The sequence below is a fragment of the Chiloscyllium plagiosum genome, chromosome 1, assembly GCF_004010195.1.
Source record: "Chiloscyllium plagiosum isolate BGI_BamShark_2017 chromosome 1, ASM401019v2, whole genome shotgun sequence".
Lineage (NCBI taxonomy): Eukaryota > Metazoa > Chordata > Chondrichthyes > Orectolobiformes > Hemiscylliidae > Chiloscyllium > Chiloscyllium plagiosum.
Window position 1 is genome coordinate 4,634,981 of NC_057710.1, and position 23,506 is coordinate 4,658,486.

Genomic DNA, 23,506 nt, shown 5'->3' on the forward strand with positions numbered 1-23,506 from the left:
TCAGTATTCACATTGACAATAATGTCCTGTTCCTGATTGAATACTGACGAAAAGTATTCATTCAGTGTCTCCCTGATCTCTTCAGCCTCCACACGCAACTTCCCACTACTATCCTTGACTGGACCTATTCCTACCTTAGTCATTCTTTTATTCCTGACATACCTATAGAAAGCCTTTGGGTTTTCCCTAATCCTACCAACTAAGGACTTTTCATGTCCCCTCCTTGCTGCTCTTAGCTCTCTCTTCAGATCCTTCCTGGCTACCTTATAACTCTCAATCGCCCCAATTGAACCTTCACGCCTCATCTTTACATAAGCCGTCCTCTTCCCTTTAACAAGGGATTCCAATTCCTTATTAAACCACGGCTCCCTCACACGACCCTTTCCTCCCTATAAAAAAGGAGATTGAGAGGGGACCTGATTGAGGTCTACAAAACCACGAAGCGTACAGACAGGGTAAATAGAAACAAGCTTTTTCCCAGATTGAAGGATTCAATAACGAGAGGTCATGCTTTCAAGGTGAGAGGTGAAAAGTTTAAGGGGGATGGATACACGCGGCAAGTACTTCACACAGAGAGTGGTAGATGCCTGGAACACATTGCCAGCAGAGGTGGTAGAGGCAGGCACGATAGATTCATTTAAGATGTATCTGAACAGGTACATGAGTAGGTAGGGAGTAGAGGGATACAGATGCTTAGCAATTGGGCAACAAGTTTAGACAGTAGATTTGGATTGGCTCAGGCTTGAAGGACTGAAGGGCCTGTTCCTGGCTGTAAATTTTCTTTATTCTTTGCCAGGCACGACTGGCTTCTGGTTCACATTTGCTTCTGCACTTCTCTTGCCAGGTCTGAAATACAGGTTTGTACTTGTGTATCTCCCTCGTTAATGTTTACAGACGTTTCAATGCAAGGTCTTTCACTGTTTGCTTACTTCACTGTTGAGCAGCTGCAGATGTTGACTGCCTGTTTGAGTAGTTCTTAAAACTCTAAAATCTTTAAAGCTAGAAACATCCCACACTGGTTCTGGGTCCATGACAATTCTTGTTACCTTGTGGTATTGAGCCACAGGACACATTGCTGCTATTACGTTGCACATGATGTGGTGCCAAGCACTATCAGCTTAGGTTAGGGGTGTCTGTTGCCACAAAGTGAATCTTAAAGAGAAGAGTCTTTTATCTTAAACATGAGATAGTGCATTGAATGTTAGTAACCAGGTGTAAGTTCCATTAACAACATAAAGAAGGTATGCATGTCACAATGTCCAAATCTGTTCTGCTTTATCCCCTCTAAGACATCATCAGATTGGATGAAACTTTCAGCAACATCACCTTCTACAAAAGAGGCCATTAAACTCATTGAGCCTGTAACATAGGAACAGGAGGAGGCCTTTCAGCCCCTCAAGTGTGTTATACTGGAAAAAGAATCAGCCCCCGAAAACCTCTTGGTCATTGAATAAGATCATGACTGATTGTTGCTTCCAGGCCATGGACAGGACCCTTGCTTGACCAGGATAACCATGGGTGTAGACATTTGGCATCTGTTCCTTGTTGGAGCCTACAGCCCACATCAGCCATTCCCACCCCTCTCCATCTAACCTGCCTATTTTCTCAGAAATTCCCCAAAGTTTTGGCTTGTCAGTCTGTTTTAGTCCATGCTGTTTGACAGTGCTGTAAAGATTTCACCAAACTGATGGGGTTAGCTGAATATCTCAATCAAGGTAAAATCTCTTGATCTGAACCTCACAAGCTCCAGTTGACTCCCAGCATTCACAGCCTTTTGGGAGAGAGTTCCAGATTCAAACAGGCCTTTTCAGTGTAGGAAATCTTCCTGATTTCACTCCAGACCAGTCTGGCTCAAATTTGAAGGTTCTGTCCCCTAGCTCTGAGCTTGCCCCAATGGAGGAAATGGTTCTTCTGTTTCTATCCCCCTCTGTATCTCTCACTCACTCTCTCTGTTTCTGAACCTCTCTGACTCTGTCCCTCTCTGACTCTTTCTCTCTCTGTGTCTGTCCATCTTTGACTCTATTCCTCTCTGTGTCTATCCCTCGCTGTGTCTGCCTGTCTCTCTTTCTCTCTGACCCTGTTCCTCTCTTTCCTGTCTCTTTCTGACGCTCCCTCTCTGTCTCTCTTCCTGTCTCCCTTTCTGTGTGTTTTCTTTCTCTTTATATCTGTCTCTGTTTGTCTATCTGCCTCTCCCTTTCTTTTCCTATCTCTCATACCTTGTCATTCTCCCTCTCTCCCTGTTTCTCTCCCTGCTTCTCTGTCCTTCTCTGCTTGACTCTCTTGTGCTCTTTTTCTTTCTCTGTCGCTCTGTTCCTGTGTGTCTGTCCCTCTGTCTCTATCATATTGTCTCTGTCTGTCTGCCTGTCTCTCTCTGCGCTCTCTCTCTCTGTCCTTCTTTCTGTCTTGTCCCTCTGTCTCTTTCTCTCTCTTTCTGTCTCCCTTTCTCTCGGATCCCCCCCACTCTCTCTTTGTCCCTTTCCCCTCTGTCTGTCGATACATCTGTCTCTCTCATTCTGTCTGTCCCTCTTTCTTTCTTGTCTCTCTCTGTCTGTCTGTCTCTCTTTGTCTCTGTACCCATCTTTCTCTCTGTCCCTTTCCCTGTCTCTCTGTTTCTCTTCAGCCTAATGTTTCCTAAATTACAACAATGACAACAAGTTAAAAGTAATTAATTCACCATAAAGCACTTTACAATGTCCTGCAGCTTGCTATATAAATGAGTCATTTTCTAAAAAAAACACTCTCTCAATTCCTTGAACCATGTCAACTTGGTCATGCCCCACCTGACCTTTCACAGGCTGTTGGATCTTGTGCACAACCAGAAAGCATGAGTTCAAATCACACTCGGTCATTTGAAAATCTGAATTCCAGGAAAAAATTAAGAACTTTGAAAAGAAACTGACGTTAAATAGAGGAGACACTAATGCTGTCAGACTGTTGTTAAAAAAAACTCAACTGATTCATGGGTTATTTGGGAATATTATTTTCCCAAGTTTCTAGCATCAATAGGAATTGGCAGTAAATATCCTCCATCCCCATATTGATCCTTTTTTTCCCCCTTACAATCCCTACAGTATGGAAGCAAGCCATTTGGCCCATCAGGTCTACACTGACTCTCTGAAGAGCATCCCACTAGACACACCCCATGCGTATCCCCATAATCCTGCATTTTCCCATGGTTAATCCACCCAACCTGCACACGATGGGGCAAGTTAGCATGGCCTACACACCTACCCTGCACATCTTTGGAATGTGGGAGGAAACCCACACAGATACAGGAAGAATGTGCAAACTCCACATAGACAGTCACCCGATGGTGGAATCGAACCTGTGTTCCTAGCGGTGTGAGGCAGCAGTGCTAACCACTCTGCCACACTATACCACGCAGTGTTAAAGAATGCAGGGTTACCAGTTCTGACTTCAAGGAATTCATTTCTCTAGAACCAAAACCAATTGTAGTCCAAAAGAGCCCATTCTGCCTGTGCTAGCTTTTTGCCTGAGAATTCCAAAACTCGTCACTGCACGAGCTGCAGTGTAAATCTGACCTTTGTTTTCGGGTAATTTGGAGGAGAGAATTTCCTTTGTTTGGGATGAGGAGGTCGTTGAGGAGAAATCTCTGGGCAGAAAATGCTGTTGAGCTATCTAATGTTTTGTCATGGGAGAATGGTTGATTCAGAGACCATTGAGCGTATACAAGGAGAATTTGTTATCTGTTTGACTTGAAAGACGAAATACTGTTGACCAATCCAAACTCCAAAGAAATCTCCTTTTAGCTTCTCCTGCTGAACCGTCCCAGTGTGTCAAGTCTCTCCTCCTACCTGTTGATTTCCATCTGAGGACCGTTGACCCTGTATATTCACCGTGGATTTCTGCAAGATGGTATTTGAAGTTGAACCGAGTACTCTGACCCTGTTTAACTAAAGATGTAGAATGAAGCCAGAGGGTGCTGGAGAGGCTCAGCAGGTCTGACAGCATCTATGGAGAGAGGAAAACTGACTTACCATTTCACAGAGTCATTAGACTTACTCCGGTTCAGATGGAGGCCATTCGGCCCCAAAATGCCTGCACCTGCTCTATTTCCCTAGTGCCCTTTTCCCATATCCCTGCACACTATTACTCTTCCAAAACCCTCCCCTCCCCCACCCCCCTAATTTAAACCAGCAACAGAGAAAAGATTTACCCTGTGCTGTAATCTGTTAAAATTCAAGAGGCAAAAACTGTCCCAAAAGTCACTATTTAAAGTACAAAAAAATTTTAGAACGTAATTCTTTCAGTCTAACATAAAATATTAACTAACACTATTTACAACTCCTTTCTCTAACCTATCTTTTACTTTCCCTCTACAATACTGGTCTGATGAAACCCCCTGTTTAACATTTACCAAAAAATTCAAATTTCAAAACCAGCCAGCTGTCAAATCTTCTCTTTGTGGATTTACTCTCCAGGTTGATGTGTTTTCTCTGTTCAAACTCCTCCCCTACCTCTCAGAGAGTTCTGACTAGCAGCCTACGTCTGTTGGTCTGTTGGCAGTCCTCCCTCAACTGTTCAATTTGTTTAATATTTATACCCCAAAATATCAAATTGTTTCATTGGTTTAAATATTATCAAAGTACCAAATTCAAACTTGATTGGAGTTTTGTATCTGGGGTATAATTTAAACTGATTGGCCGAAATTGAATTTGTTTTTGTCTCATAGCAACCCAGCCAGTGCTAGCTGCTGGACCAAATGTCCCATTGTAAATTCTCCAGCATTCTGTGTGCTTTCTAGGTCCTTCACTCTCTTAAAGGTACAGTACACCTCTACACCTTCATTTCAACGCCTCAGTTGAATCTGCCTCCACCACATTTCCATACCTCATTGTGTAAAAAAGGTTTTTCTTCCAATACCCTTCTCTCGTTTGCACATTACTTTAAATCTAGACTTTCTTGTTCTGTTTCCTTTTGCTTATCTAGTCTATCCAGCCCGTTCGTGATTTTGAAAACCTCTGCCAAATCTTCTCTCTGGGAGAACTTCTTAAATCTGTCCTCTTCACTGAAGTTTCTCATCCCTGGAACTATTTTTCCTATCATACGGTGCCCACAAGTATAGACAACCCAGTGTAACTCATCTTCGGAACTGAAACAGCTGGATAAGTAGCTGAAGGGGAGGCGCAGCAAGTATTTTTCACACCAGATAATTTTCACAGCCAATGCATGGCTTTTTAATTACTGTCACTGTTGCATTTATGTACACCACAGATTCAGGTCAGCTCAGAGAGTTGTGTTTTTTTCATTCACTAATGGCTGAGCCCTTGAGAAGGTGGGGGTGAGCTGCCTTCTTGAACCGCTGCAGTCCATGTGCTGTGGATTGACCCACAATGCCCTGAGGGAGGGAATTCTGGGATTTTGACCCAGAGACAGTGAAGGAATGGCCATATATTTCCAAGTCAGGATGGTCAGTAGCTTGGAGGGGAACTTGCAGGAGGTGGTGTTCCCATGTATCTGCTGCTCTTGTCCTTCTAAATGGAAGAGATTGTGGGTTTGGAAGGTGCTGTCTGAGGATCTTTGGTGAATTTCTGCAGGGCATCTTGTAGATGGTATACACTGCTGCTACTGAGCATCGGTGGTGGAGAGAGGGGATGTTTGTGGATGTGGTGCCAATCAAGTGGGCTGTTCTGTCTTGGATGGTGTCAAGCTTCTTGAGTGTTGTTGGAGCTGCCCCCATCCAGGTAAGTGGGGAGTATTCCATCACGTTCCTGGCATCTTGTAGATGGTATACACTGCTGCTACTGAGCATCGGTGGTGGAGAGAGGGGATGTTTGTGGATGTGGTGCCAATCAAGTGGGCTGTTCTGTCTTGGATGGTGTCATGCTTCTTGAGTGTTGTTGGAGCTGCCCCCATCCAGGCAAGTGGGGAGTATTCCATCACATTCCTGACTTGTGCCTTGTAGATGGTGGACAGGTTTTGGGGAGTCAGGGGGTGAGTTCCTCACGCAGTATTCCTGGCCTCTTACCTGCTCTTGTAGCCACCGTGTTTATGTGGTGAGTCCAGTTGGATTTCTGGTCAATGGTAATCCCCAGGATGTTGATAGTGGGGATTCAGTGATAGTAATCCCATTGATTGTCAAGGGCCGTTGGTTAGAGTGTCTCTTATTGGTGATGGTCATAGCCTGGTATTGTGTTTTGTGAATGTTACTTGCCACGTGTCAACCCAAGCCTGGATATTGCCCAGATCTTGTTGCTTCAGTATCTGAGGTGTCATGCATGGTGTTGAACATTGTGCAATCATTGGGGGCAAACATCTTCATATCTGACCTTCTGATGGAGGGAAGGTCATTGATAAAGCAGCTGAAGATGGTTGGGCTTAGGACACTACCATGAGGAACTCCTGCAGAGATATCCTGGAGCTGATAATGACTGACCTCCGACAACCACAACCATCTTCCTGTGTGTCAGGTGTGACTCCAAGCAGCAGAGATTTTGCCCCCTGATACCAATTTGTACTCCACATTAATCCTCTTCCTCTCCATAAGTGCAAACCTTTACAGCAGAAACAGGGGCAGCACTTGAGTAGCTGATAAGGACTAAACACTGTGATGGAGATGTAAGGACTTCCTGTGCTTGATCCTTACCCAGCTCTGCATGTCAACACATGTAAGTAACAGCTAACACTTGGATCATGCTTACCTGTAGGCGAGAGTGTGGAATGCAGATGCTGGAGATCAGAGTTAAAAGTGTGGTGCTGGACCCTCCAACCCCTTGGTATTAGTGTAGATTTCACCAGTTCCTCATTTCCTCTCCTCCCATCTCATCCCAGGTTCAACCTTCCAATTCGGCCAGACCTCATGACCTGTCCTACCTGTCCATCTTCCTTCCGACCTATCCACTTAACCCTCCTCTCCGACCTATCACCATTACCCTCACCTCCATCCACCTATTGCACTCTCAGCTACCTTCCCCCCAACCCCACCCCCCTCCCATTTATCTCTCCATCCCCGAGGTTCCCAGACTCATTCCTGATAAAGGACTTTTGCCCGAAACATCGACTCTCCTGCTCCTCGGACGCTGCCTGACTTCCTGTGCTTTTCCAGCACCACACTCTTGCCTCACGCTTATCTGTGATGACTTCCACAGTCAATTAGCCTGCTAATACTCACTTGAGTGGGAATTGATTCAGCCCAGTTGTCTGGATTGTTGGTTTACAGAGCGATGTGATGTGTGGGTTCAATTCCCATCACCGGTTTGAGGTTACCATGGAGGACTCCCCTTCTCAACCTCCCCCCTCCCTCACCTGAGGTCTGGTGGCCCTCAAGTTAAAGCACCACCAGTCGCTTGGCTAAAATAAATCAGGGAAGATGCTGGAAGTGCCCAGCCAGTCTGCAGAGGGACAGAGAGAGAGAGAGAAAGCTCACTGAGCTTTCAGCTGACCTCGGGCAGCATGTATTGTCTGGGCTTGAATGTGGGTGATGACTGTCAAATATAGCCAGGCGATGAATAATAGTAAAAGCTCTGGGCATGTTTGAACACTCAGATGTGTCAACAAAGATAAGCCACAGATCTGAAGTGCTCTGCAGCCCTGAATAACTGGCAGCTCCTGTTAATCATTTTGTAGCTATTTGTATTAAACATGGCCCTTATCTGTGATAGTATTAAAAATCACACAGCACCAGGGTTATAGTTCAACAGGTTTATTTGGAAGCAAGCTCCTTCACACTATGACAGTATGTACGGCTAAAGGCCGCAGAGTTAGGGTGACAGTTCATCAGGGTGCTTGAATTAATGGGTGTGACCAGCCACAATGCAGCATTGTTCAAACCACAGTAACTAAAGAAAGAAGTTGCATGTCAAACAGTGCCCCATCTTGGGATATCCCAAAGTATCTTACAGTCAGTGAAGTACTTAAATTGTAGTCATTGTTTTTTACTATTACTTATTCACAGGATGTGGCATCATTGTCCAAGTCAGCATGTATTGCCCATTCCTAATTGCCCAGAGGGCATTTAAGAGTCAACCACATTGCTGTGGGTCTGCAGTCACACATAGGCCAGACCAGATGAGGATGCCAGTTTCCTTCCCGAAAGGACTTTCATGAACCAGATGGGTTTTTCCCAACAATCAGCATGAGGCGCATGGTTGTCATCAGACTCTTCATTCCAGATTTACACTGAATTCAAATGCCACCAGCTGCCGTGGGAGGATTCAAACCCGGGTCCCCAGAACACTGCCCGGGTCTCTGGATTAACAGCCCAGTAATAATACCACAAGGTCATCACCTCCCCATTGCTGGGAAAGGAATGCTGTCTAGCTGTGCACGGCAAGCTCCCACAGACAGAATTTGGATAATTGCTGGATCATCTATTCTAGTGATAAGTAAGACTAGAAGACACAGGAGCAGAAGTAGACCATTCAGCCCATCGAGCCTGCTTGGTCATTCAAGGAAATCATGATGGATCTGTTCTGTCTTAACCTCTCAACTCTTGATTCCCTCCTGATTCTCAGCCTTGAATATAATTAAGGCTGTTCTTTGCAGTAAATAATTCCACGGATTCACTCCCCTCTGAGAGAAGGAATTCATCCTCAGCTCTGTTTTAACTGTGCAACCCTGTATTCTGAGATTCCACCCTTTGGTCCCAGACTCTCCCACAAGGGGAAGCAACCTTTCCACACCTGGTGTTTCTTTTCTTAGATAAGGGGCCGGAAACCTTTCACAATGTTCCAGCTGTTCTCTGAGGAGTGCCCTGTACAGTTTTAGTAAAACCTCCCTACTTTTATAAACCGCAAGAACTGCGAATGTTGTAAATCAGAAACAAAAACGGATATCACTGGGAAAGCTCTGCAGGTCTGGCTGCATCTGTGGACAGAAATCAGAATTAATATTTCGGGTCGAGTGACTCTTCCTCAAGTTTGGCCAGACCTGCTGAGCTTAGCCTGCAGTTCCTGATTTTGTCTCCCTACGTATATACTGCATTCCCATTGAATTAGAGGCCATTTACTTTCCTATTACTGGCTGAACTTTTTTGGGTGTTTCATGGACGAGGATTCCCATATCCATCTATTCTGTACCTCTCTGCGGTCTTTCTCCATTTAAATATTCTTCCTGCTAAAGTGCATAACCTCACATTTCCCAACATTATATTCCATTGGCCAAGATTATGTTCCACTCACTGAACCTGTCTATCTCCCTCTGCAGAGTCTTTGTGCCATCTTCACCCCTTGCTTTCCCACCTATTTTTGGTGTCATCCACTTCTGTCATGAATGTGTGATGTAAAGTTTAGAGACCCCAGCACTGATCCCTGTGAGCACTCCATTAATTACAAGTTACCATCCTGAAATGGCCCTAGTTGCTTTTGTCTACTGGTTTGCGAATCCTCTATCCATGCTGACAGGGAGGCAACAGCTTAATAGCATTATCACTGGACTGTTAATCCAGAGCCATAGTTAATATCCTGGGGACCCAGGTTCAAATCCTGCCACAACAGATGGTGAAGTCTGTATTCCATGAATGACCAGGGAGTGAATGTTGGAGAAAAGCCCGTTTGTTTCACTAATGTCCTTTAGGAAAGATTTAAGAGAGTGGGGAGATACAAAGAGATTTGAGGGACAACTTTGTCACACAGGGGGGTGGGGTGGTGAGTATCTGGAACAGGCTGCCAGAGGTAGTGGTAGAAGCAAATACAATCTCGTCATTTAAGAAACATTTCGGCAGGTACATTGGTAGGATAGGTATGGTGGGATGTGGACCAAACACAGGCAAATGGGATTAGTTTAATTGTGAAAACTGGATAGCAGGGACAAGTTGGGCTGAAGGGCCTGTTTCCATGCTGTAGACTCTATACCTCTGTGAAACTGCCATTCTTACCTGCTCTGACCTACATGTGACTCCAGACCCACAGCAATGTGGTTGACTCTTAATTACCCTAAATGCTGGCCTGTGAGTGATTTAAAAAGCCCATCTGCAACACTTGTTAGTGAGCCTAATATGTGGTACCTTATTCTCTGGATGCCTCCTGAAAATCAAAATATATTACTGGTTCACCTTTATCTCTCCTGTGTGTTACCTCCATAAAGAATTTTAGTAAATGTGTCAGGCATGATTTCCTCTTAACAAAGCCATACTGACGCTATTTGATCATACCATGCATTTCCAATTGCTCTGCTATTACATACTTTAGAATACAGAGGAAGCTCGATTATCCAAACAACATGGGCGGGGCGTAGTTTGTTTGGATAATTGAATGCCGGATAATACAGTTTAGCCAAGCATCAGGACTTTGTGATCTTGTTCGGATATTCCGAAATTCAGATAATGGTTGTTTGAATAATCGAAGTTCCTCTGTAGTTTCCAACACAATCTAATGATAACAGATGTTAAGCTAACTGACCTATAGTTACCTGCTTTTTTTTTGTCTCGTTCCCTTTATAAATAAAGGACACTCCTTTGATTTGCCTTCAACATTTTCACAAGTTCAAAACACTGTAAAATAATAGCAGCAAAACTGAGCAACGTTGGTGGACAGACAAGATTTAATATGAAGATGTATTCACTGACCATGACTATCAGCATGAGGCTATTGAACGTCTGTGGATCTGCTAACAGATCCAGGGGTCGTAACTCCAGATGTTGACCTTAATACTATAAAACCTAGGAGCAGAAGTAGGCCATTCATCCCTTCAAATCTGCTCTACTATTCAATGAGTGCATGACTCAATGAGCTGAATCAAGATTAGAGTGGTGCTGGAAAAGCACAGCAGGCCAGGCAGCATAGGAGCAGGAAAAAAATCAAAATTTTGGGCAAAAGCCCTTCAGCAGGAATGATGAAGGGGTTTTGCCCGAAACGTCGATTTTCCTACTCCTCAGATGCTGCCTGATCTGCTGTGCATTTCCAGCACCACTCTAATCTAGACTCTGGTCTCCAGCATCTGCAGTATCCACTTCTGTCTCAATTAGCTGAATGCTCTACTTCTGTTCCTACGTCTATAATCTTAAGGTCAATGACCTTCCTGAACATCTTCTCCCATTCTGAGGGTGTTTCTAGATAGGCTCCTGATTTTCTTTTCAAACACAGCATCTCTGGTCCCCTCCACCTGCCCCCATCAATGCCCCCAGGGAAGCATCCAGTACTCTGGAACATTGTCACTCCCATGGTCTTCCATGTTCTATCTTTAAATTTCAGACAAATTACCCAGAGCAGCCTCCCGCTGAAAACACCAAATGCAGAATGTTGGGGATACTGATAACCTGAAATTTTGAAAAAAACAGAAAGTATCCGATGTACTCCACAGGTCGGGCAGCATCTTTGGAGAAAGCAGAGTTAACGTCTTTGATGAAAGGTGTTGGTCCTGAAATGTTAACTCTGTTTCTCTTCACACCAATGCTGCTGGACCTCCTGAGCTTTTCCAGCCTCTTCTGTTTCTCTTGTCTTTTAAGAGGGACAGCTTGCCTTGAAGATCGGATAGTAATTCGGTCTCCTGCTGTTCACAGAGGGAGCTGCTAATGTGCAGAGAGGATGCTACCAGTCAGGAACCCACTCGGCCTCACAACACTGAGAGGCAGATGAGGTGGGACATGCCACCCTTACATTCTGAGTGTCTCCAGCAAAGCGACGTGGTCCGTCTGTGATCCACAACCCCACACCATATTAAAAACATACATCTCACCCGAGACATCAAATGTCGCTTGTTTCTTCCAAGCATTCTGTGCATATCACGTATTGCAACACACTCTCTCCTGAACAATAATGATGTAGAGGTGCTGGTGTTGGACTGGAGTGGACAAGGTTAGAAGTCACACGACACCAGGTTATAGTCCAACACGTTTACTTGAAATCACAAGCTTTCGGAGCCCTGCTCCTTTGTCAGGTGGAGTTCTGATGAAGGGGCAGCGCTCCGAAAACTTGTGATTTCAAATAAACCTGTTGGGCTATAACCTGGTGTCATGTGACTTCTGACCCTGAGCAGGCAATAATTTATTAGTCATGCCTAATTAAATCAGTGATATTAAGAGTCAGCCAGTAGCTAGGTATGGTGACAGTTTTCCATTCCTGATGAGTGTTACGAAACCTGTTGGATTTTTTGGCATTCCAATATCCTCCGTGGGTCTCTTATCTGGAGCTAGTCCCTGAATTTATCTGATCTGCTCAGTTCAGTTTCATTCAATGGAACCCCTGATTGCTGGGTTTATTGTCTTGCGATCACCTTGGCCAACAACAGCACCATGAATCATTTGGAATATCTCCCAGGGAGCTTCACCACAGAGTTGGCAAAGCAAAAATGACATTGAGCGACTCTGTTCAGGCTGACAATCAAAAGATTCATTCCACCTGGACTTCAAGAAGGCCTTTGACAAGGTGCTGCACAGGAATCTACTGAGTGAGATAAGGGCCCACGGCGTCAGAGGCAAGGTGCCAGCATGGATAGACAATTGGCTGTCTGGCAGAAAGCAGAGAGTGGGGTTAAAAGGATCCTTCTCAGGATGGTAGCTGGTGACAAGTGGTGTTGCACAAGGGTCGGTGTTGGGACCACAACCTTTCACTTTATACATTAATGATCTGGATGAAAGAACTGAGGGAATTCTGGTTAAGTTTGCAGATGATACAAAGATAGGTAGAGGGACAGGTAGCACTGAGGAGGTGGGGAGGCTGCAGAAGGATTTGGACAGGTTAGGAGAGTGGGCAAAGAAGTGACAGATGGAGTACAACATGGGAAAGTGTGAAGTCATGCACTTTGGTAGGAAGAATAGAGGCATGGACTGTTTACCAAATGGGGAGATACTCAGAAGTCTGAATTCGATTAGATTAGATTACTTTACAGTGTGGAAACAGACCCTTCGGCCCAACAAGTCCACACCGACCCGCCGAAGCACGAACCACCCATACCCCTACATTTTACCCCTTACCTAACACTACGGACAATTTAGCATGGCCAATTCACCTGACCTGCACATCTTTGGAACTGTGGGAGGAAACCGGAGCACCCGGAGGAAACCCACGCAGACACGGGGAGAATGTGCAAACTCCACACAGTCAGTCGCCTGAGGCGGGAATTGAACCCAGGTCTCTGGCGCTGTGAGGCAGCAGTGCTAACCACTGTGCCACCGTGCAAAGAGACTTGAGAGTTCTATTCCAGGATTCTCTCAAGGTAAACTTGCAGGTTGAGTCAGTAGTTAGGAAGGCAAATGCAGTGATGGCATTTATTTTGAGAGGACCTGAGTATAAAAGCAGGGATGTACTTCTGAGGCTCTATATGGCTCTGGTTAGACCTCATTTGGAGTATTGTGTACAGTTTTGGGCCCCATATCTCAGGGAGGATGAACTGGCCATGGAGCAGGTTCAGAGGAGGTTCACGAGAATGGTCCCAGGAATGAAAGGCTTAACAGATGAGGAATGTTCGAGGGCTCTGGGTCTATACTCGATGGAGTTTAGAAGGATGAGGGGGGCTCTAATTGAAACTTACAGAATATTGAATGGCCTGGACAGAGTGGATGTTGGGAAAATGTTTCCATTGGAAGGAGAGACTAGGACCCGAGGGCACAGCCTTAAAGTAAAGGGAAGACCTTTTAGAACGGAGATCAGGAGAAACTTCTTCAGCCAGAGAGTGGTGAATCCATGGAGTTCACTGCCACAGAAGGCTGTGGAGGCCAGGTCACTGAGTATATTTAAGATGGAGTTAGATAGGTTCTTGATTGTCATGAGGATCAAGGATTTTGGGGAGAAAGCAGGAGAATGGGGTTGAGAAACTTCTCAGCCATGATTAAATAATGGAACAGACTCAATGGGCTGAATGGCCTAATTTCTGCTCCTATGTCTTATGGTCTTAAATGAATTTTCAAAGAGCACATTAAAAGGAAAAGAAAAAGAAAAGGAGAAAAAGATTTATGATCTTGAAGGACAGCATTTGATCCATCATGTTGGCGTTGTGTGTGAAAGAATGATCTCATCCAATCCCAGCTTCTAACTCTTGGTTAGTAACCCTGTAGGGCACAGAGACTTGCATTCCAAATTTCAAGCCTGACTTGTTTTCCTGAATCTGTCCTCATAGAAGTCATAAGAATCCCTACATTGTAGAAACAGGCCATTTGGCCCAACAGGTCCACACCGACCCTCCAAAGACCCAGACCCACTCCCCCATCCTATTACTGTACATTTCCCCTGACTAATACACCCAACCTACACATCCCTGAACAGTGTGGGCAATTCAGCATGGCCAATTCACCTAACCTGGGCATCTTTGGACTGTGGGAGGAAAACAAAGCACCTGGAGGAAACACACACACACAGGGAGAACGTGCAAACAGTTGCCTGAGGCTGGAATTGAACCCAGGTCCCATGAGGCATCAGGGCTAACCTCTGAGCCACCGTGCCTGCTGAGTGAAAAGGTCTGCTAACACATCTCTCATGTCTGGAGTATTCGAGATGGCTAAACCCTGACGGTAAAAGCACTACTGAATATTCAAAACTAGAAAGAGGATGGGAAAATTCAATCCGAGAGTCTCGGACAACTTGTGAAAAGCATATCACTGCAAGCAACAGATTTCCCAATCGCTCACTTGCAGCTTCCTCTTTGTAAACCGAACCTCCCACATTGCTTCATGGCAAATGTTGGTGCGTTTCCCACACTCTCTCTCTGTGTCTTACAATTTCAAAGGAACAAAGAACAAAAGAGAATTACAGCGCAAGAACAGGCCCTTCATCCCTCCGAGCCTGTGACAATCATTGTGCCCTAACTAATCTAAAAAACAAACCTTCTGCCCTTAAACGGTCCCTATTCCTCTATTGCTTCCCTATTCATGTAACCATCCAGATGCCTCTTAAATAGAACATAGAACATTACAGCGCAATACAGGCCCTTCAGCCCTCGATGTTGCTCTGACCCGTGAAACCAATCTGAAACCCATCTAACCTACACTATTCCATTTTCATCCAGATGTTTATCCATTGACCATTTAAATGCCCCTGACGTTGACAAATCTACTACTGTTGCAGGCAGGGCATTCCATGCCCCTACAACTCTCTGAGTAAAGAAACTACCTCTGACATCTGTCCGATGTCTCTCACCCGTCAATTTAAAGCTATGTCCCCTCGTGCTAGCCATCACCATCTGAGGAAAAAGGCTCTCACTGTCTACCCTATCTAACACTCTGATTATCTTCGGACTCCATACAAAACTTCTCACTGCTATCCTGGATTGGCCCTAATCTTACTCTCATCATTCTTTTATTCATGATATACCTATAGAAAGCTTTAGGTATTTTCTTGATCCTACCTCCCAATGACTTCTCAAGTCCCCTCCTGGCTTTTCTTAGCTCTCTCTTTCGGTCTTTCCTGGCTAACTTGTAATTATCAAGCGCCCTAACTGAGCCTTCACATCTCATCCTAACGTAAGTTGTCTTCTTCCTCTTGAAGTGTTGCCAACTTGCCTGTGTCCACAGCTTCTTCTGGCAGTGCATTCCAGGCCTCTACCGCTCTCTGCGTGAAAAACCTGCCTTGCTCAGCTCCCTTCAACCTTCCCCCTTGCCACTTGAACCTGTGCCCCTCTTGTCATTGAAATGTCAACTTTGGGAGTAATAAGCCTCTGACTATCCACCCTATCTATACCTCTCATAATTTTATAGACTTCTCTCAGGTCTTCCTTCAGCTGTTGTCTTTCCATCAAAAGCAATCCCTCTCAGCCAACCACTCAGATTGCCTGTGGTAACTTGTGTGGCAGTCTCCCTGGCATCTGGGCACAGAGAGCAATGGGTGACAGTGAAGAGAGATCCATTGACACTAAGGGTGCCGATTGGTGTGTTAACCCAGAACAATAGTTTAAGGGGCTGCTGGATTACTACCACAGCACCACCATCATCATAGTATGACTGTGGCCAGTATGTTGTAGTTACCAACAGCACCTGAAGGCCGAAGGTCAGAAACAGGCTCCAACTGATGTACAAACAGTAGCTCTGATCCTCAGTACTCACAATCATGGGACTCTCTGCTCATCAAGTACATCAATGTTTGTATATCAGCAGGTGCCTGTTTCTGACACTGGGCCATGAGTGACACAGACCCCCGTACAATTACAACATTTAAAGGACATTTGGACAGGTCAATGGAGAGGAAAGGTTTAGAGGGATATGGGTCAAAAACAGGTAACTAAACTAGTTTAACTTGGGAAACCTGGTCAGTATGGACTGAAGAGTTTGTTTCCATACCGTATGACTCTAAGATTCTAAAATCTTGTGAGCTCACTGGAGAGCAGCGGTTTAATCCACTTTGTGCTTTTGAATGTACGAAGCACCCACTGAAAGAATTTGTATAATTTTTTCAAAGTGATATATTTGAATTCATTAGCAAAATCACCCACCCTCATTGTTTTGATGGTTAATGGCACTGCTGATGTCTAACATTCTCTGTGGATATAGATGCGGATGTGAATATGCCTTGTCCATTCCATAACAGTCCAGGACACAGGCGCAATGCTGGCTGAGTTATGGGGTGGAGGCCCAACAGGCTGGGGCTATATTCCCTGGACGTGACCTTATAGAAGTTTATAAAGTCATGAAGGGCATGGATAGGGTGAATAGTTAAGGTCTTCTCCCTAGGTTAGGGGAATCCACGACTAGAGGACATAGGTTTAGGGTGAGAGGGGAAAGATTTACAAGGGACCTAAGGGGCAGAGGGTGGTGCGTGCATGGAATGAGCTGCCAGAGGAAGTGGTGGAGGCTGGTACAATTGCAACATTTAAAAGGCACCTGGATGGGTATATGAACAGGAAGGGTTTCGAGGGATGTGGGCCAAATGCTGGCAAAAGGGACTAGACTAATTTAGGATATCTGGTTGGCATGGAGGAACTGGACTGAAGGGTCGGTTTCCGTGCTATACGTTTCTATGACTCTCTGACTTTATGACCTTACCTTTCACTGGCTGGTCTGTCGCAAAATGCCGGGATTCTCCCATTTGTCTTCATTTTCAAAGCATCCGTTCCACTTTTCTGTGCATCTCTTTCTAATTGACTTAACTCTTTCTGTTTCTTTCCCTCAGATAAGGATTATTTTTGGAATGTGTTTACCCAGCGTTCGTCCCACAAAAGAAAAGGGGGTCAGGTGCGATTTTCCAATGATCAGACCGTGGAGTTGGAGAAAAAGTTTGAGATCCAGAAATACCTTTCACCGCCAGAGCGGAAGTGCCTGGCCAGATCCCTGCAGCTCAGCGAGAGGCAGGTAAGTTGTGGGATTGGAAAGGAATCAGATCATGCACAAGCTGCAGGACCATTCCAGCTCATTTAGGCCGTAAGACATAGGAGCAGAAATTAGGCCATTCAGCCTATCGAGTCCGCTCCGCCATTCAGTCACGGCTGACAGGTTTCTCAACCCCATTAGATTAGATTAGATTACTTACAGTGTGGAAACAGGCCCTTCGGCCCAACAAGTCCACACCGCCCCACCGAAGCGCAACCCACCCATACCCCTACATTTTACCCCTTACCTAACACTATGGGCAATTTAACATGGCCAATTCACCTGACCTGCACATCTTTGGAGTGTGGGAGGAAACTGGAGCACCCGGAGGAAACCCACGCAGACACGGGGAGAACTTGCAAACTCCACACAGTGAGTCACCTGAGGCGGGAATTGAACCCGGGTCTCTGGCGCTGTGAGGCAGCAGTGCTAACCACTGTGCCACCGTGCCGCCCCTGCCTTCTCTCTGTAACCCACGATCCCCTTGGCAACCAAGAACGCACCTACCTCCGTCTTAAATAGATTCAATATTTATCAGCTCTGACCAACTACCCGTGTTTAAGGTGACAGTGGTAGGAGTTGAGAAGCTTTTTGCATCTTTTTGCTACCCGTGATAGCAACCATCAAATCAGCAAATCGGGGACCCACAGAGGAAAGTGCTCTCTGCTCCAAACCCCACCATTGCCTCCAAGCTCATCATCTCCTGGCCCCACACAGCACATTTCAACCTCCTTCCCAAAATTGACATACAGAACCGCCTGGGCACACTCAATGTTTCAGCCTGCTCCTGTCCCACCAATCTCATCTCTTCTTACCTTGTCTCGGTACTTTCTCCCCTGGTCCTGTTCCCTTCCTGCTTAATTCACGATTCCTCTGATAGTTTACATCAGTTTCGGCCATGTCCTCTTCACCTTCACATGTCCATCCCCTCCCAGGATGGTCTCTGCTTCTCCCTGTCAGAAAGGCCTGAACCGTCTCCCCCCCACCTCCACTCTTCTCCACTGCCTCCTCACTTTGAATAATTTCTCCTTTAACTCCTCCCACTTTCTTCAGGTCAGGGGGCTGGGCTGTGGGTTACCCACTTGGGCCCCGGGTATACCTATCACTCTGTGGGGTACGTGGAGTATTCCTTCTTCCGGTCCTATTCCAGCCCCCCACCCACAACTCTTTCTTCCGTGCTGCTTCCCTCTCTCGTCCAGAATTGGAAAAGTTAACCAATTTCACTTCCTATTTCCACTCCGCCCTCATTTTCACCTGGTTCATCTCTGACTCCCCCCTTCTCTTCTTCAACACCTCTGTTTCCATTTCTGGCCACCAATATCCACTATAATCCCACTGACTCCCACAGTTACCTTAACTGTACATCGTCACACCCTGCTTGCTGTAAAGACTCTATTCCAGTCTCCCAGTCCCTCCATCTCTGTCACATTTGTTCGGATGAGGCCAACTTCGACAAGGGAGCCTCCAAAATGTCCACCTTCCTCCTCAACGGAGGAGTGGCCAGCACCATGTTGACAGCGCCCCCAACTGGGTCCAACCCATCTCCTCTACTTCTGCCCTCATCCCCTCTCTTCCCTCCCATAAAGGCGATAGGGTTCCCCTTGCCCTAGGCGAAAGGGAGGACTGCAAATGCTGGAGATTAGAGTGGTGCTGGAAATGGACAGCAGGTCAGGCAGCATCCAAGGAACAGGAAAATTGACGTTTCGGGCAGGAGCCCTTCATCAGGAAGGCCTGATGAAAGGCTCCTGCCCAAAACGTCGATTTTCCTGCTCCTCGGATGCTGCCTTCCCCTTGTCCTTACTTACCATCCCACCAGCATCCACATCCAGAGGATCATCAGCCACCATTTCTCCAACTCCAGTGAGATGTCACCACTAGACACACATTCCCCTCTCTTCCATTGTCCGCTTTCCGCAGGGATCATTCCCTCTGGGACACACAGGTTCACTCTTCCTTCACTCCCAACACCTCACCCCCATAGCCCCACGACCCCTTCCCCTTCAACTGCTGAAGGTGTAACACCTGCCCATTTACCTCCCCCCTCCTCAGTATCTAAGGGCCCAAACACACCTTCCAGGTGAACCAGCACTTTACCTGCACCTCACACAATCTTGTCTACTGCATCCGCTGCTCACAATGTGGTCTCCTCTACACTGGGGAAGTGGAGTGTCGACCGGGGGACTGCTTCACAGAACACCTATGTTCTGCCCTCAAAAATAACCCTGAGCTTCCAGTTACCTGTTACTTTAATACCTCACCCTGTTCCCTGGCCAACATCTCTGTCTCAGGCTTGCTGTGGTGCTCCAGTGAGGCTCAGCGCAAGCTGGAAGAACAGCACCTCATTTTCCACTGAGAGACCCTGAAACCCTCCAGACTCAATAATGAGTTCAATAATTTGGGATTTGAGGCATTTTCTCCCATATCCTTACCCCAACCCCCACACACCAGGCCTTGTCATCGCATAGTCTGCTAACACACACAATCCATTGACAGCCCCTCCGTTCCCGATGAGCAGCTATTCATTCTCCGAGACTTTACCCAGTCCTCTGTCTATCCAACTATATTTCTCTCTCTTTGGGCTTTATCTCCACCTATTGTTTACTTCTCCCCTTACTCCTCTCCCCATCCCATCTTCTGCTTTTCACAGCTTTTCATAGCTACCATCAGTTCTGAAAAGGGTCACCAGACCTGAAACAATAACTCTGTTTTCTCTACACAGAGGGCACACCTGCTGAGTTTTCCCGACAATTTCTACTTTTGATAAAAGTCTCTTGAACCTTTCAAAAACTGAATGTTAGGCTCACTCTACACTGTCCCATCCATCACTCCCAGGAAACAATGGTATAGGGTTAGATACAGCGTAAAGCTCTCGTTACATTGTCTCCATTCATCACTCCAAGGACGGGACAGCATGGAGTTAGCTACAGAGTAAATCTCCCTCTACACTGTCCCCATCAAACACGCCCAGGACAGGGACAGCGCGGGATTAGATACAGAGTAAACCTTCCTCTACACTGTACCCATCAAACACGCCCAGGACAGGGACAGCACGGGATTAGATACAGAGTAAACCTTCCTCTACACTGTCCCCATCAAACACTCCCAGGACAGGGATAGCACGGGGTTAGATACAGAGTAAACCTTCCTCTACACTGTCCTCATCAAACACTCCCAGGACAGGGACAGCACAGGGTTAGATACAGAGTAAAACTTCCTCTACACTGTCCCCATCAAACTCGCCCAGGACAGGGACAACTCAAGGTTAGATACAGAGTAAAACTTCCTCTACACTATCCTCATCAAACACTCCCAGGACAGGGACAGCTCAGACTTGTTCTATGCTCTGTCTGGAAGAACTGGCTCAGATTTTCTCCTGCCTCCTGCTATTTGACTTTTTTCTTTCTTCTTTTTTTCATTTGCTCTGCAGGTGAAAACATGGTTCCAGAACAGGAGAGCAAAATGGCGAAGACTAAAACAGGTACAAAGCGTTGGCTTTCCCCCACTTTGATTGGGCAGATGTGTCATTGGGTCCTGCATTGATAAATGGACTATTCCTGTTGTCTCATTAACCCAAACATTCAGCTTCTGAATTTACCAGGCAAAATGACCCAGAGACAGGGAACAAACCAGTGTTACTGAAACAGAGAGCTAAATAAATGGAGAACAACTCTGGAACTCCAAGGTTCACAAGCCACAAAAACTTAGAATGTAAGCGCAATAAGTAATTAAGGAGAATAATGGGATGCTGTCTGTTATTGCAAGCAAATTTGATCAGAAAAGTAAGGTTATTATGCTCAAGTCATACAGGGTATTGAGACTACATCGAGTGATACAGATGTACAGCATGGAAACAGACCCTTCAGTCCAACTCGTCCAGGCTGACCAGATATCCTAAACTGATCTAGTCCCATTTGCCAGCATTTGGCACATGAACATCTAAACCCTTCCTGTTAATATACCCATCCAAATGTCTTTTAAATGTTGTAATTGTACCAACCTGCACAACCTCCTCTTGAATACAGTCGATTCTGCTATAACGCGGTAGTTCTGTTCTCGTGCAGTCCTGTGTATAAGAAAATCGCGTAATAGCAGCACTACTTAAACTAATGGAGCCGGAATTGCGTTATAACCAATACACGCTTTAAAAGTTCGCATGTTAGAAACAGTGTTCCTAATTCGTCAATCGTGTCTTAGTGAATTTGCATTAACGAAATGCATGTTCTCGCAAAACAACCTGTGCTGTATATAGTTCTGCTGTCCTTACTTAAGCAAGGTTGTAAATGAATTCAAAGCAGTTTAGAGGAGGTTTATCAGATTGATACTTGGAATGGTTAGATGGTCTTATGAGGAAAGGTTGGGGCAGACTGGGCTTGTTTCCACAGGGGTCTAGAAGAGTGAGAGGTGACTTGATCAAAATGTATAAGATCTTGAATAGTCTTGACGAGGTGAACGTGGAAAGGATGTTGTGGGTCAGTGCTAAATTGGGGATGTACTGTTTTCAAATTAAGGATCACCCCTTTAGGGTAGAGATGAGGAGAAATCTTTTCTCTCAGAGTGTTGAACTGCTGTGGAACACACTACCGCCGAAGGTAGAGGAAGAAGACTAACTGCATGTTTTTAAGGAAGGGGTAAGTAGATTCTCATTAGATAGGGGAATCAAAGTGTGCAATGCAAATGTGGAATACAATACATAAACCAATCAGCCAGGACCTTACTGAGGGGTGGAACAGGCTTGAGGGGCTGAGTGGCCTATTTCTCATAGAGTCATAGAATCCTAGCAGTGTGGAAGCAGGCCATTTGGTCCATCAAGTCCACACCGACCCTCCAAAAAGCATCCTACCGTATACACCCCCCTATCCTGTCCCTGCATTTCCCATGGCTAATTCACCTTGTGTACACATTCCTGCACATTACAGGCAATCTACCATGGCGAGTCCACCTAACCTGCACATCTTTGCTCATTTTCCTTATGCTGGTAAACTTTCAGTCTCTGAATCTGTAGAGACAGAAAGACTTCAAACAACTTCATATCTGGAGCACCTTTCACTGCCTCAGAGCATCCCAGTAAACTTTACAGCCAATGACCAGATTTGGTTCCCAGATTTAAGGGAATGATATTCCTCCATTGGAGGCAGTGCAGAGAAGGTTCACAAAGATGACCCCCGCTATGGAGGGATTGTCTGATTAGCAAAGGCTGGGATTTTGGTTCGGACTCTACTCACTGGAGGTTCAAAAAATGAGAGGCGGTCACCCTTAAAGAGTTTGTTCAGATAAAAGCTGAGAGAATGTTTCCCCTCATGGGAGAGCCTAGGACCAGAGGGCACAGTCTCAGAATAAAGGGGCACCAATTTAAAACTGAGATGAAGAGGAATTTCTTCTCTCAGAGGGTTGTGAGTCTTTGGAACTCTTTGCCACAGAGAGAGCTGTGCGGGGCAGAGTCCTTGTGTATATTTAAGGCTGAGTGAGATTCTTGATCAGTCGGGGAATCAAGGATTATGGAGAAAGGACAGGAAAGGCAGAGGACATGAGGAATGGCAGATCAGCCGCGATCCTATTGAATGATAGAGCAGGCTCAAGGGACTGAATGGCTTACCCCTGTCCTGATTACTTTTGGTCTTATGGTGCAGTGTTGTTACAGTTCTAGTGTAAGGAATATAGAATCCAGTTTATTCACAGTAAGTAGCAGATGAGGCTGGTAACCATAGGGTGATCTGTTGCCTAACATTGATTGCTGCATGGATGTTGTACAGAACATCAAGAAGAATACTCTTATTTTTTTGTTAGTGTGCCATGGGATATTTTACATCATCTGAGAGGGTCGGTGGAGGCAGAAAGATCATTAACGGGGCAACTGAAATGGTGATTTTATAATATGGAGGATGCTGGTGTAGAGACCATGCTGTATAAAATCATGGAATACAGCGAGCACTTCAGATTACCTTAGCTTTTAGGATGGAGCCTTGGGGGGAGCGCAGTACACATTCACTTAATGAGTCATCATTGTGTGGAAGCAGGCCATTCAGCCCATCGAGTTCCTACCAACACTCCAAACAGAATTCCACTCAGACTCACCCCCTATCCTATTCGTGTAACCCTGCATTTCCCATGGCTAATCCCGCAAGCCCACACCTTCCTGAACACTATGGGCATGGGCGAATCCACGTATTATCTTTGGACTGTGGGAGGAAACTGGAGCACCCAGAGGAAACCCACACAAACACAGGGGGAACGAGCAAACTCCACACAGACAGTTGCCCGACGGGAATCAAACCTGGGTCCCTGGCACTGTGAGGCAGCAGTGCTAACCACTGAGCC

The 23,506-nt window shown here is 45.8% G+C and overlaps 1 protein-coding gene across 1 annotated transcript in view; it reads left to right on the forward strand.

Moving 5' to 3' along the window:
* The window catches only part of LOC122555170 (hematopoietically-expressed homeobox protein hhex-like), a 39,412-nt gene extending 18,536 nt beyond the window's left edge, over positions 1 to 20,876 (forward strand). The window contains exons 2-3 of the mRNA XM_043700905.1: positions 16,995 to 17,173; positions 20,619 to 20,876. Coding sequence (XP_043556840.1) covers positions 16,995 to 17,173; positions 20,619 to 20,699 — 260 coding nt within the window. The 3' untranslated portion in view covers positions 20,700 to 20,876. The remainder of the gene's footprint in view (positions 1 to 16,994; positions 17,174 to 20,618) is intronic.
* The last annotated feature ends 2,630 nt before the right edge of the window (positions 20,877 to 23,506 follow it).